Consider the following 15,578-nt stretch of genomic DNA (forward strand, 5'->3'; position numbering starts at 1 on the left):
CATCAGGAAAGGTCAGGAGATCAACAAAGTAATTTAGGAATGATCCTCTTGGGACTATGATTATCCATAGTGAATTTGATCGCAATGTGGCCAGTAGTTGTTGAGACATCTTACACTGGACCAAAGAAATAAAAAGTCACCTCATGTTTCATTTAACAGTGAACTGATAAATCTGCTGACAATATTCACGTTCTGTTTCTTTACTTTTGCTGCCCTGTAATGTGTAGGCTACACCATGTAAGTGTGTCTTAATAATGTATAATGCAGCTGTATTCCTGTTCAGCCTGGATGTGGTCTAGACACAACACAGAGACACAACCTCTGGGGGACTTTGCTTGTACAACCATCGAGTATCAAACCCAGCCACAGCCAACTACCACTGCCTAGTGGCTGACTGGAGTGTGTGTGTGTTGTAGAGGGAATGAGAGAGAGAGATGGTCAGCGTGAGCATGCCAGTGTACATGCTGGTACAGCACAAGGTAAGGCAAGGTGAGGAGAAACACTGAACTTTTGTTGTTCTTTTGAGTATAAATCAAGTCAATCAGCCTCCAATCGCAGCCGCAGGAGAGCATGTGGTTAGTGGAACACAGCAGGCAGCAGGAGAAGAGATTGGCCTCTCTCTGATGTGTGAAAACAAGCTAAAATGTAAACCTTCAGCTACTGCACCTATATATTGGGCCAGTATTGGTCTAAAAATGTGTCTGCCTATTGAGGCCAAGAGCAGGTGTGGTTGCTAATAATGTTTTCTTAATTATCTTGTTCTTAAGATAATTTTGATTCCCTTCAAAATGACTTTATTATTATCTAATTTTGTCATGATAAAAATCGTGTTTTTGAGTTGCCAATATTTATTTGACTATTGTGTCAAGATAATGATTAAATTATCTTGTTATCTCAGGAATCAAACAGTTTAGTTATTTTTTTGGTGCAAAAACAAAATTTATAGTCACAAGATATAGGGCCATACATTTTGGCAGGGTATGATATGAAAAGTATCTGTAAGAACATGTTAACTTAAAGGAGCATTAAGGAACGTTTCATTTTTATTTAGTATTTAGGAACTGAAACAGTGTTGACAGGTCTCTGCCACAGTTTACCTGAAAAGAACTGTTAGTGAAGATAAAAAAGAAGATAAATTTAATGTTTTAATCAGTGAGCTAATTCATTAACCCTTTAATGGTCTCACCCTGTTGAAAGCAATGGAAAAAATATATTTAGAATTAAGAACATCTACCAAATGGTTAAGATGTCAGTATTTGAGTGCCTTAACAGTAAAGGAGTTAGAATATGACAGGAGTTAATGCATTCATGACTTGTGGCTTCTACTATCCATTTTGTTCTTTTTAAACACTGCTATGGGCTTCTTAAAAAGGTACACCATCAACATCTTGTTTTTGCTTAACATGATAGCAAACACTTGCCTATTTCTACATCCAGCAGACCCAGAGTAACATTGTCACTCATTTGGAGTCGTGTTCGTTTGTCCAATATTCATTCTCTTTTTAGTTCTGGTTTGGTCTCCACCAACTCCTGAGAAAAATATCTGTCCCTTAAGCTGCTAAATGCTTCACTATGTTTAGGTAGAGTTTATCAGGGCTTTTTCCACTGAAAACAAGGTTGATGAGAGCATTTAGACTGAACCAAAACAATAAAGTTATGGGCTGTAAAACCAAAACAAAGATGATAAAACGCTAACGGCAAAGTTAGTCATAATTCTCTGTGGGTTAGTCACTACTAGTGAACCTTTTCACATTACACATAGCCATTTGGTCCATTGTTCATATAAAATGTTGATTAGTGCAGTTTTAAGGTAAATTAAATTACATTTATCAAGTCTACAGAAATACAAATTAATGCAGATGTTGTGTCTGCTGGGTTTGTAAATAAGTGACTGTTTGCCAACACGTTCACCATGACAACTTTATAAAGGAGATAGATAGATAGATAGATAGATAGATAGATAGATAGATAGATAATCCCTGCAACAAGTTAAGTTAGCCTGAACGGCTACTACACAAAGTCTGCCAGCTAACTTTAACAACCAAATAAGTAGGCGTGAGCTAATTGTAAGGAGAACAGCAGACGACCGGTTCCTCCATCTGCGCAAACGGACTGCACAGCAAGGACTGCAATCAGAACCAAAATTCTTCCCCGCCTGTCTCATCCACATGGCCAGCTAACAGCAGGACCTCAAAGCAAACTTTCTTCCTTTACGGACTGGTAACGTAACCACTGAACATAACGGCTCATAACATAGCATGGCAGCGTACTTTTGTGAATGTATATGTATTGATTTGGTTCATGGAATTTACTGTTGTGATGTGTTTTCACTGTTAGGTTATTTTGGTAGCCACATGCTAAGTTGATGCTAGTTAATGTTATGCTTCACACAGACAGAGTCTTTGCATGCTAACTAACTCTCTTTTAACTGGGCACTAATATCCTACACCGATCACACACATCCACTCCAATTTGACCTTTAACAGAGCCGCACTCCTTTCAAACATTTTGAATTTCCTTTCTTTGTCTAACCATGCAGCTGCTGCTCATCCGCCATTTTGAATTAGGTTTAGTTTGTTTAATTACATTTTGGATCCAAGCAGCCATTTTGGATCACACACACACACAGAGCCTTTGTTCTGTAGTTTAGTGCATTTAGAGTTAGACTTAATATTGTGTGTTTTGCTTTGTTTCTTTTAATAAATGTTTGTGTATAATTATGCTGGTTTCTTTAATGTTGCGCAAGAGTGAATCATTTGCCAACATCTTCTGTGTTTAACTCCAAATCCTTCAACCTACTAGCTATTAATGGTAATTTTTGGTTATAGTTATTAGTTTAATTATTAAGCAGAGTTCCAAATTGATAGTTTAGTACATTTTATGAGACTGAATTAATTCATTTCATGTAATTTCCTTGTTTAAGGACTTTATTCATTAGCTATTTATGATTATCTTTGATCATTCTGATAACCATAATTAATTGCTTACACCTACACAATTTGGTGCCCCTCTATCCATTGTAAATCAACAAATGGTGCTCTGTGTGAGGCATAGTACTGTTGGCACTTATTCATAATTGGGTTATATTAATTTTAAACATAATTTTTGGCCAATATCAAAATTTTAGCATTAGACATCCAGCTATACTTACAAACAAGTGCATTGTGGTGTGAATTTATTTATTTCTCAAATTTAGAGAATTTGAGAAATCTCTCTTTGAGAGATTTTGGTTGTTAACTACCACTTTAAGCCCTTATTGTGTTACATTAAGAGTTGCTATTTCTGCTAGCTATTCATGTTGAACCTACTGTGTAGGAATTGTAAGAATTTCTGTTCAGCATTTGAATATCGCATATTCAATGCAATTTAGTCAAGCTATCAGTTGTTAATTTAAGTGTTCCTCCTTTTAAGACACAGCGTGCCACTGGCCCTGTGAAACAGAGAATTTGTTCCTGCTGTGCATTTCAGCCTGAGTAAGAATAGAGCCTGAGATAGGGCGACAGCATGCTGCCAGCCCTGTGTAGTTTTGTACCTAGCTGTTACTTCCACGTGTTCCAGCTTGTGTAAACTAAGAGACCATCCTGGCTGTTAATGCCCTGATTCTCAGTTAGTGCATGTTGAAATTTTGGTTAGCAAACTTACTCTTGTAAACCTGCTTTGCCTTTAATGGCCCAATCTGATGCCCACTAGATGGTGCTGTAGCTACCCCTCTTCCACAGAAAGCTACCCCCCATGGTATAGGCTACAGTGTTAGGTTAGGTTAGTGTACTGCCCAGATTACACTACTAGGTGTCTGCCAACACAACACCATAGCCAACCACATTGCTTCATCGTACTAAACAACGTGTTTAATCTCACCCTCCATTCTAGACACAGCAATGGACAGCGACCATATAATTTCTTCCTTAGTACAGAGCCTAAAGCCTGGCTACCCTGAATTCTTCAGGCTGAATTTCAGTGAGTGCAACAAAGAGATAGACTCGCTACTCAGTGACAGGTGTGATGCACAGACTGCATCCACAGGCCCGTTGTTTGCTTCTGGACTTCCACAGGCAAACCAGTCTTGCCTTTCAGAGCAAAGCAGCTCGTGAAATGGAGATAGAATCCCATGGAGCGCAAAATGCTTGTCTCCGCAAGATAGTCTTAAAACATAGGAAGCCATCAACCTGTCTCTCAGACCCTATCCCAACTATGCTGCTTAAAGAAGTTTTACCCTTAGTTAGCACTTCATTACTAGATATGATCAGTCTGTCTTTATTAAGAGGTTATGTAGCACAGTCTTTTATAGTAGCTGTAATTAAACTTCTTAAAAAGCCCACTCTTGATCTAGGGGTGGTGGACACAAATGCAGATGACCGGGAAGCGTAATTAGGTCAAGTAGCCAGATGGCACACACAGTGTTTATTGATGTGTTTGACAGGCAGGTACAGGCAGACCGGTAAGCAGACAGGCAAAAGTATCAGTCGTAGTCATAACCCTTTCTACGATGGAACACTCCTGGACGAATGAGGGACTACACCGTCAAACAGGCAAAAGGCAGATTGGTTACCGGCTGGTAGTGGTGGAAGCAGGGAAGTGAGTCCAAGGTGGTAAAACTGTTTAAATAGGGAGCATGCAAGTTACAAAATTCAGGATCCAGCCAAAGTCCAAGGAAGATAAAGAATCCAAAAAACAGAACTCACGTTAAAACTGCCGTGGAACTGGGCACTGGAACCAGGTACAACAAAAAGTGCACCAAATGGCGACTCACACACAAAGGTCAGGAACACTCACAAGACAGGAACAAACATTCAAGGCAGGAATCACTCAGGAACAACACCATGTGTAATAATGATGACCCAACACTGAACAAAGACAGAGACAGGGACTAAATACCCTAGGGGAGGTGAAACAACGAGAAACAGGTGCAAACAATCAAGGAAGGACCAACAATCAAAACTGGAGGGAAAACAAAGACAGGAAGTAAAAACCACAAGATACACCGGGGAAGGAACACACTACAAAATGGGAAGTGACAACACCTAAACTACCACACTTTCAGTCCATCAAGTTCAAGGAACAGCTTCTGAAATACTTCAAAAGTACATTTAAGTTCCTTGCGATAGCTCAGATTTAGAGCATATAGTATGCCCATCAGCAAAGCACAGCACCTTGGGATATCCTTTCCCTCCAGGAATTTAGGTTCCGTTGACCATCTGTGTCCTTGTAAAGCAAATGAAAAGATAGGTTAGTGTGTTAGAACTAATTAATTGGATGATTACTGCTGACTTTTTAGACTCTTAGTAAATTCAGTTGATCAGTCACCATCCCCACTGTGAAACATGGGGGTGGCAGCATCATGCTGTGGGGATGCTTTTCTTCAGCAGAGACAGGGAAGCTGGTCAGAGTTGATGGGAAGATGGATGGAGCCAAATACAGGGCAATATTGGAAGAAAACCTGTTAGAGTCAGTAAAAGACTTGAGACTGCGGTGGAGGTTCACCTTCCAGCAGGACAATGACCCCAAACATACAGCCAGAGCTACAATGGGATAGTTTAGATCAAAGCATATTCATGTTTTAGAATTGCTCAGTCAAAGTCCAGACCTAAATCCCATTGAGAATCTGTGGCAAGACTTGAAAATTGCAGTTCACAGATGCTCTTCATTCAATCTGATTGAGCTTGAGTTATTTTGCAAAGAAAATAGAAAAAGAATGAAAAAAAAATCCATCTCTAGATGTGCAAAGCTGGTAGAGACATACCCCAAAAGACTTGCAGCTGTAATTGCAGAGAAAAGTGGTTCTCTAGTAAGTATTGACTTAGGGGGACTGAATACTTTTGTACGTCACACTTTTCAGAGTTTTATTTGTAAAAAATTTCGAAAACCATGTATAATTTTCCTTCCACTTCACAATTGTGCGCCTCTTTGTGTTGGTCTATCACATGAAATCCCAATAAATATATTTACGTTTGTGGTTGTAATGTGAAAAAATGTGGAAAATTTCAAGGGGTATGAATACTTTTGCAACCCACTGTATGTTAATTGTGAACACACATCCATTTGCCATGCCAGGCGAACATTGGCTGGCTATTTATATTATAAAACACAAGCATTGACATTTTTTTGACAGTTTTGGTAACCCTCCTGACTGTGACAATTTTCCATTGGAGATAAACAACTTCCTTGTGAAAAACTGTGCAGCTGTATCTTATTTTAGAAGACGAGTGCAGGATAATCATGCTACAACCTGCAGTCAATATTGTGTGTTTTTTCTATGTCATATACAAAAAAGGATGTCTTATGTACAGGTGCTAAACATGTATGGAACTAAACTGGTTTGTAATGACGCTATGGTTTGTCGATTTGTCAACAAGATACTACCTGATGTAATGGCATGAATATAAATTCACACAATATGGAAAGATGTGTAACGACGATGATGATTTTAAATAAAAAAGTATTGGAGAACATGATTTATCACTACTTGCAGCTTTATTCAAGTTTACAATGTTTTAAAAAAAAACATTATGGGAAAGGTGCTTTCATCTAAAGGTATAAATGATCAATAAAAATAAAAGAAAATCGTTTTTGTCATTGACATTTTTGGTCTCTACAAAAATATGTAGATAATAGTAAAAAAAAACAAACATTTGTAGTGTTGTCGCTACCTTTAGTCTTCATAAAAATACATTCAGTCTTCCCATCTAATACATAGAAAATAGTGGTCAAACTTCAAATAATACATAAAAATGGTAAAAGAAATCATTTCAATCAATCATTTGATCTAGGTGATTTCAACCGCTTTGATCCAGGTGGACACCTGAGGTGTGCTAAATTTAGGATAGCAGATAGTGGGACATTTAAACTAGCCAGAGTTTTAAAAAAAAATTTCCCACCCTAGTGGTCTAGAACTGTCTAAAATATTGTGCGATGTTGTGACACCTTTTACCAAATCATACAAGTGCGAACCTGTCACCGGTTGATTGTTTCTTTCTCCTTGATCTGTCCAAGATATGAATTTTTTTCATCCAAAATGTATTCAGCATTTTTCTTACTACTTTTATTCATGTGTTTTTAAAACGTCTTCTAGAATCAGGTACTTTTTAGCACTCTCATCCATGGCAGGTGTAACATCGTAGTTCAATCTACTCACTACTTTCACTAGAGGGTAGTGATAAAGTTTTCACACTCCCCCTGTCTCACCAGCGTATGATATATTTTTTGGTCTTCTCGTACACGTCTGTACCTGGTAGTTTCAATACATCGAGCATATATCTATCCAAATCATTTTGCGCAGTTTGTCTTATGGAACCGTTGCTTTGCTCCTGCTGGTTTAATGAGTCCAACTGATGCTGAGGCACCAAAAACTTTTTTGAGTGTGCTTCATTTCAACGCCGATTTGAAAATACTTGTTATAAAAGGAATAGCTGTTCCTAGTAAGGGCAATAAAAAACCTCCTCTTTGATTGATAGTCTTTTTTTCTTTTTTAAAAGTTTGACTTTTTTATCAGCGACTTGTCTGATGACTGTCTTCTTTTTTAGCTGCTTGTACCGTTTGTCTGTTAGAGGGATATTACTCTCATCACATTGAAAGCTATTTCACCCATAAAGTCTGGGCTTGCATTACCCACAATAACCCTTCGCACACTCAGTGGCGATTTATATAACAACTCCAACTGTGCCAAATTTCTCTGCATATGCGACGACATTGTCAACCCTTTTGCTTTTTCCGGAATATATACAACCAGCAGTAGGGTAATCTGATATTAATCTCTAGGGTTTTTAAACAAAACAAGGTAGTTGGTATTTAAACTAATAGTTCGCCTTACCTTGAATAAATACATTTTGCACTAAATATATACAACTGAGATTTCTATTGTGAACGTATTTGGTGAAAAGATTTTGTACTTCTATATTGTTACTTGCTTCGTTCATCACTTCATCAATTACAAGTAGATTGTTCTTGTCTGGGGGTACAGATTCTGGGATGACGTTCACAAAGTTAACATCTGTTATCTTAAGGAGTTGATTATATAAAGGTTGCCATCAATGTAAACAATATTATCAATCCAGTGTGAAATAACCTTCGCTACGTTTTCAATAAAAAAGACAAAAAATGTCTTTCCACAATTTGCCCACTCATCACCCCACTAAAAGGATGCTGCAACCCCCTGCACTTACTGTACCTGGACTTTCTCATTTTTCAGATGAAACTTCTCTTTATTGCATCAGATGGTTCCAGACCTGCCAACGACTCATGAGTGACTACAGCTGCATTTTTAGCGTTTAATGGTAAATGGACTGTACTTGTAGCGCCTTTCTAGTCTTCCAGCTACTCAAAGCGCTTCACACCACATATCCATTCACACACTGATGGCAGGTGCTAACTGCTCATCAGTTAAAAGAAACTAAGCATTCACACACTGAAGGATCAGCCCTCTGATCCAGCCATCAGCCTACACCCCAGCCTGCCAGCCATCATCCTGCACCCCAGCCTGCTGGCCCCAACTTCCTGGGCACCCTGCTGGATCGCAGCAGCCCCCTGTCCCTGGGCACACCTGCTGGATCGCAGAAGCCCACTGTTCCTGGACTCCCTGCTGGATCGCAGCAGCCCCCTGTTCCTGGACTCCCTGCTGGATTGCAGCAGCCCCCTGTTCCTGGACTCCCTGCTGGATCGCAGCAGCCCCCTGTCCCTGGGCACCCTGCTGCATCGCAGCAGTTCCCAGTCCCTGGACTCCCTGCTGGATCGCAGTCCCCTCCTTTCCCGGCTGGATTGCAGCAGCACCAACCCCTTGACGCAGTTGGATCGCAGTCGCCTCCTGTCCTGGCTGGATCGCAGCAGCACCAATCCCTTGCCGCCGCTTGATCGCAGCCACCTCCTGCCCTGGTTGGACCGCAGCACACCGCAGAACCGTCTGCTGGGTCGCAACAGTACCCTCCTTCTCTGCCGGAGTGGCAGGCTCCGGGTTCCTGGACATCACTGGTTCTGCCAGCTTCTCTACCAGTCTCTCCATCGCCAGCTTCCTGTCCTGTTGTCCCGTCGCTGGCTCCCTGTCCTGCTGTCCTGTTGCTGGGCCCTGATCTGGTTCTCCGGCCTCCTGAAGGGTTCTGCCTTCGCCGCTGGCCTCCAGAGGGCTCACCCTCTAGCTCATATTCATCACCTTCATCTCCTAACCCTACCACTGGAAATTGTCCTATCAATTTCTTATTAGGGGGCTATGGCTGCGGCCTGACTGTCCACGGTGGGGCAGTGGGTTGTTGTTCTTGTTCTTTTAACTCTTTCTTTCCCTTGTCTTTCTCCTGCACTTTCTTATCCCCCATCAGTGTCTGCATCTGTGGTGTGTGTGTGTATGTATCTACGTGCTGCATGTCTAAACCACTCTAATACTTCTCTTTCCCTGGCACACTTGCCTTCACGTACATTGCTTATGTCTTTTGCTTTTTTATGTTTTATGTTGGCCTCCACTTCATCACAGCAGGCTCCTTTAAAGGTGCCTTCTCTTGGCCATCATAGCTTTCCTGATGTTTGTTCGTGCCACTTTTCATGCAGTGTTGAATCTGCTATTTATGATCTGGGTGTTGTCTTATTACCACCTCCCTTTGCCATTTTTGCCCCCATATAGCTCTGTCCCACACTGCTAACTAATGATCTAGGGACGTCTGGCTCTTCGTCTGTCTGCCTAGTTTTTATAAAAAACAAGTATTTTATCTGCTGCAATCCAATTTACATGTCCCACTTAACTCTTCTGCAGACAACGGTGACATGCAGTCATGGAATTGCTGTTATTCAGTTTCACCCTGCTATCCTCAAATACTGGATGGTGTTGAAAGCTCTGGAGAAGTCAAAAGACATGATCCTCACTGTGCTTGCCAGCTTGTCCAGGTGGGTGTGGATGCGGTTCAGCAGAAAGATGATGGCATTCTCAACTCCCAGCCAGGGCTGGTAGGCGAACTGAAGGGGGTCTTGGAGGGGTCTGACCATGGTAAGGCTTTTCTCATTGACTGTCATTGAAACTTTACTTTTTTGAGAAGTTTGAATGGGATTTGAAAAGTTGAATAATACCTAGAATGTATGAAAGATGAGGAACATTTTGATGTTTGAATGTAGTTTCTAGCTGAAAGTATGAATGAATAGATAAGAGTTTAAAAAGTGTGTAAATGAAGTCCCAAACCCATACCTAGGCACCCGCCTGGCTCTCGGTGGTCCTCGCAGCCATCAGCCTGCACCCCAGCCTGCTGGTCCCTAGTTCATATCCCTACATACTTACCTTCTACGTGCTAGTCTCCAGTCAGCATCTCAGCCTGCAAGCCAGGGGGTACCTCAGTCTGTTGCTGTCTTGGTGTCTTCTGGGAAAACCCCCAGGAGGAAGCGTGGCTCCCAAAGCTGCTCACCTGCTCCGCTGCCCAGCTGCTCGCCTGCTCCGCTGCCGCCTCCAGTCCCTGCGCCGCCGCGGCCTCCAGTCCCCAGCCCCCTGTCCCTGGGCGCCCTGCTGGATTGCAGCAGCCCCTGTCCCAGGATTCTCCGCTGGATCGCAATCGCCTCCTTTCCCGGCTGGATCGCAGCAACACCAACCCCTTGTCACAGCTGGATCACAGTCGCCTCCTGTCCCTGGGCACCCTGCTGGATCGCAGTCGCCTCCTTTCCCGGCTGGATCGCAGGAGCACCTACCCCTTGTCACAGCTGGAATGCAGTCGCCTCCTTTCCCGGCTGGATCACAGCAGCACCAACCCCTGGGCACCCTGCTGGATTGCAGCAGCCCCCTGTCCCAGGATTCTCTGCTGGATCGCAACCGCCTCCTTTCCCGGCTGGATCGCAGCATCACCAATCCCTCATCGCCGCTGGATCGCAGTCGCCTGCTTTCCTGGTTGGATCGCAACCGCCTCCTTTCCCAGCTGGAACTCAGCAACACCAACCCCTTGTCGCAGCTGGATCGCAGTCGCGTCTTTTCCCCGCTGGATCGCAGCAGCCCCCTGTCCCTGGGCGCCCTGCTGGATCACAGTCGCCTCCTTTCCCGGCTGGATCGCAGCAGCACCAAACGCTGGGCGCCCTGCTGGATTGCAGCAGCCCCCTGTCCCAGGATTCTCCGCTGGATCGCAACCGCCTCCTTTCCCGGCTGGATTGCAGCAACACCAATCCCTCGTCGCCACTGGATCGCAGTAGCGTCCTTTCCTGGTTGGATCGCAACCGCCTCCTTTCCCGGCTGGATCGCAGTAACACCAAACCCTCGTCGCCGCTGGATCGCAGTTGCCTCCTGCCCTGGTTGGATCGCAGCAGCACCGATCCCTCGTTGCTGCTGCCTGTACCTGCCCGTAAACCACATCACCCTCAATAAACATTGTAGCCATCCAGCTACTTCACCCTCATACCGCTTCCTGGTCATCTGCATTTGGGTCCACATACCACACCGCATACGACTTCAGTGGTATTTGTCAGTAGTTTTGGCCAAGTTTGCAATTGTACTACTGCCATTTGGATCAGCAGAAACTGGCTGTTTCAACTTTTTACAGTACGGTCTTTACTTTTAGCTTTTTGCTGTCTTTTTAAATAGAGTTTCTGCAGTCTTAATCAACTTGCAACTGACTTAGGATAGTGGAAACCTAAGGCATGTCTTGTACAGACTACTGTAGTTGGTAAGTTATTGTGACAATAACTATAAAGATCACCATGAATCCGACAGTGAACGTAATACAGTAAGATTATTGTTCACGTCGGCAGTAATGACTCCCAATTTCGCCAATCCGAGGTCACTAAAGTTAATGTTGAGTCAGTGTGTACATGCAAAAACAATGTTGGACTCTGTAGTTTTCTCTGGGCCTCTGCCAAACCTGACCAGTGATGACATGTTTAGCTGCATGTCTTCATTCCACTGCTGGCTGTCAATACTGTGTCCAGCAAATGATGTGGGCTTTGTAGATAATTGGCGGACTTTCTGGGGAAGCCCTGGTCTGATGGCATTCATCCCACTTTGGATGGAGCAGCTCTCATATCTAGAAATCTGGCCAAGTTTATTAGTGGATCTATCTAACTAAATTATAACTCATTTGAAAACCTTGTTCTTTCTTAGTATTTCACACCCAACCTGGAAAACACGACAGCCAATTCTATTTGTTTTAGTGTACCACGCTCCTGGTCCTTATTCTGAATTATTATCTGAATTCTCATTTTTTTTTATATCAAGTTTAGTCCTTAACACAGATAAAGTAATTATTGTAGATGATTTCAATATTCCTGTGGATGTTGAAAATGATAGCCTTAGTACTGCGTTTATCTCATTAGATTCGATTGGCTTTTGTCAGAGTGTACATAAACCCACTCACTGTTCTAACCACACCCTCAACCTTGTTCTGGTATATGGCATTGAAATTCTGCAGGCTCACTGCGAACGACACTCGATTCTATCACCCCTCTAAAAAAGAAGATAATAAAACAAAGAAGGATAGCTTCATGGTATAACCCCCAAACCCGCAAATTAAAGCAAACATTGCGAAAACTTGAAAGGAAATGGCGTTCCAACAACCTGGAAGAATCTCATGTAGTCTGGCAAGATAGTCTTAAAACATATAAGCCCTCCGCAATGCCAGAGCAGCCGACTACTCATCATTAATAGAGGAAAATAAAAACTTTTCAGAGTCACAGCTCTGTTGAGCCATGTATTCCTATAGCCTTCTGTAGTAATGACTTCATGAGCTTCTTTAATGATAAAATTTTAACTATAAGAGAAAAATCCGTCCAGCCCTCAATCGGTACCAATTTATCTTCAAACACAGGAACCTTAGAAACAGCTGTAAAACCTAATATATATTTAGACTGCTTTGCTCCTATCGGCCTTCTTCAACTGACTTCAATGATTAATTCATCTAATCCTTCAACCTGTCTCTTAGACCCCATTCCAACTATGCCGCTTAAAGAAGTTGTATCCTTAGTTAGCACTTCTTTACAGGATATGCGCAATCTGTCTTTATTAAGAGGCTATGTACCACAATCCATTTAAAGTAGCTGTAATTAAAACGCTTCTTAAAAAGCCCACTCTTGATCCAGGGGTTTTAGCCAACTATAGATCTATATCCAACCTTCCCTTTCTCTCTAAGATTCTTGAGAAAGCAGTCGCCAGTTGTGTGACTTTCTAAATAACAATAGTTTATTTGAGGATTTTCAGTCAGGATTTAGAGTGCATCACAGCACAGAGACAGCGCTGGTGAAAATTACAAATTAATTGCATCGGACAATGGGCTTTTCTCTGTAATTTTCTTGTTAGATCTTAGTGCTGCATTCAAAACCGATGACCATCAAATCCTATTACAGAGACTAGAACATTCAATTGGCCACACTACGCTGGTTTAAATCCTATCTATCAGATCGATCTCCATTTGTACATGTTAACGGTGAGTCCTCCGTGCATACCAAAGTTAGTCACATGGTACCACCAGGTTCTGTGCTTGGACAGATTCTGTTCACCTTATAATATGCTTCCTTTAGGCAATATTATTAGGAAACACTCCATAAATCTTCATTGTTATGCGGATGATACCCAATTATATCTATTGATCAAGCCAGATGAAACTAATCAGTTAGCTAAACTTCAAGCATGCCTTAAGGACATAAAAATCTGGATGACCTGCAATTATCTGATGTTAAACTCTGACAAAACTGAAGTTATTGTACTTGACACATTATCTAAAGATATAGTTATCAGTTGATCAGAATTTATCCTTTAACTCTCCACATTTAAGATTACCGGGAATGCCGGGATACTTCCCATGATACACCTCTTTCCACTCTCCTCCACTCCCTCTCCATCTGTATGCATTTTTATCCCATTACTGCATGTTACTAACTCGATATCTTCTCTCTCCCGTAGTTTTGTGCTTTCTTGTGTCTCTCTTCTGTCTCCTGTCGCTTTCAGCAGGTATTTCTGCCTCTGGATCTTTGGTTGCGGGCCACCTGCTGCCCCCGTGTTCCTGCTCGACAACTGCTACAGTTGTTGTTATTGGCTTACTATTATTGTCATTATTGTCATTATTATTCCTATGACTATCATTCCTATTATTATTACTTTATTAATATTATTACCACTACCATTACATTCTTACTATTTAAAAATTCTAGGTGGCATTGTGCTTCCCCACCCCCCTTCTCTCTCTCTGCCTCTCTCCCTCACTCTGTCCCTCAATCTCTCTTTGTGGATGGCCACCCACCATTGACTCTGGTTCTGCCCAAGGTTTCTGCTTATTAAAAGCACTTGCCACTGTCGCAAGTGCTTGCTCATGGTGGGCTTTGTTGGGTCTCGGTAAATAATATTATAGAGTGCGGTCTAGACCTGCTCTATAGGAAAAATGCAATGAGATAACTTCTGTTATGAATTGGCGCTTTATAAATAAAATTGAATTGAATTGTAAGTGACATTAGTAAACCTAGCTAGCTAATATTAACAGAAAGATTTAGCGAAAATTAGATATACACATAAGCTACATCTAATAAAACTTCATTTAAAAGCAGAGCCCCAATTAGACGCATATCCCTTATATAGGCGCTACATATACACACGTGTATACATAAAATTGTATTTTTGAAGTATGGACAGAGCCAGGCTAGCTGTTTCCCCCTGCTTCCAGCCTTTATCCTAAGCTAGGCTAACCACATCCTGAATCCAGCTCTGTATTTAACACACAGACATGAGATTGATATCCATCATCTCACTCTCTGAAGGAAAGCGAATAAGCCTATTTCCCAAAATGTTGAACTATTCTTTTGTTTTTGAACTTCTTTTCCTTTTCAATGAAAAATAAATACTAGTATCTACTAGTACTAAATAGTACTAGTATTTTGAATCAATATAGCCTATACTGCAGCGAGACAGTTTGAGATTTGGATCTCTGGCAGGACTCCAGCCTGGTAGACTCCCCAGGATGGTGATGGTCAGAATGCCCATCTGTCAACAACCTGCTCTCTTTCCCTCCTTCTCCAGCTTTATTTAGCCCTGAAGGACCAGCCAGCACCTCACCACAAGTCTCCACTTCACTAAAAGCCTTTTATTTAGCCTTTCGGTCAGTCCCCTCTGTCTCCTTTATGTTCCTTTTGCTTTTTTCTATTGCAGTACATTTCCTGAATGTTCTACTGAGATCAGTTCTATTAATTAGGTGCCATGCACCTTAACCATAAGAAGAAAGGGGGGAAAAAGGAGTCCTCATCCATGCAGTCTGGTTATTTGTGGTTGTGTGGAATGTTGAGTGAAGCTCCAGAGCAGGAGATTTGATGAAGGACTGGGGTGGTGTCAGGATCCAGCGGTTGGAAAAAGCCAGCAGGGCAATGACAGCATGTGGCACTTTGGCAGCCAAGAATCAGTAGTGGTAAAATGTCCTGATGACTGGAAAACAAAACCCTGGAAAATGGCACAGTGACTGGGAAGAACACACTGAGCTGAATGAAGGATGGTGGAGAAATTAGATCTCTGGAAGAGGGAAGACTGTGGAAATCCGCAGGAAAACAAAAACAGCAGAAACAGATCTAAAGGAAAATGTGGGTGACATAGTTGTCTATAGCTATGTCACAGTTCATTGAAATGACACTAATTTATATATCCAAAGCTGCACCAGCTTTCT

General features: G+C 42.0%; 1 protein-coding gene across 1 annotated transcript; it reads left to right on the plus strand.

Moving 5' to 3' along the window:
• Positions 1-219: 219 nt before the first annotated feature.
• Positions 220-15,001, plus strand: LOC122864762. Its single transcript, XM_044172383.1, has 3 exons — positions 220-489; positions 9,731-11,288; positions 14,945-15,001. Exons 2-3 carry the CDS (start codon positions 10,665-10,667, stop codon positions 14,999-15,001), a joined length of 681 nt encoding a protein of 226 aa, XP_044028318.1. The 5' UTR covers positions 220-489; positions 9,731-10,664.
• The last annotated feature ends 577 nt before the right edge of the window (positions 15,002-15,578 follow it).

Source organism: Siniperca chuatsi, linkage group LG17 (assembly GCF_020085105.1).
Source record: "Siniperca chuatsi isolate FFG_IHB_CAS linkage group LG17, ASM2008510v1, whole genome shotgun sequence".
NCBI lineage: Eukaryota > Metazoa > Chordata > Actinopteri > Centrarchiformes > Sinipercidae > Siniperca > Siniperca chuatsi.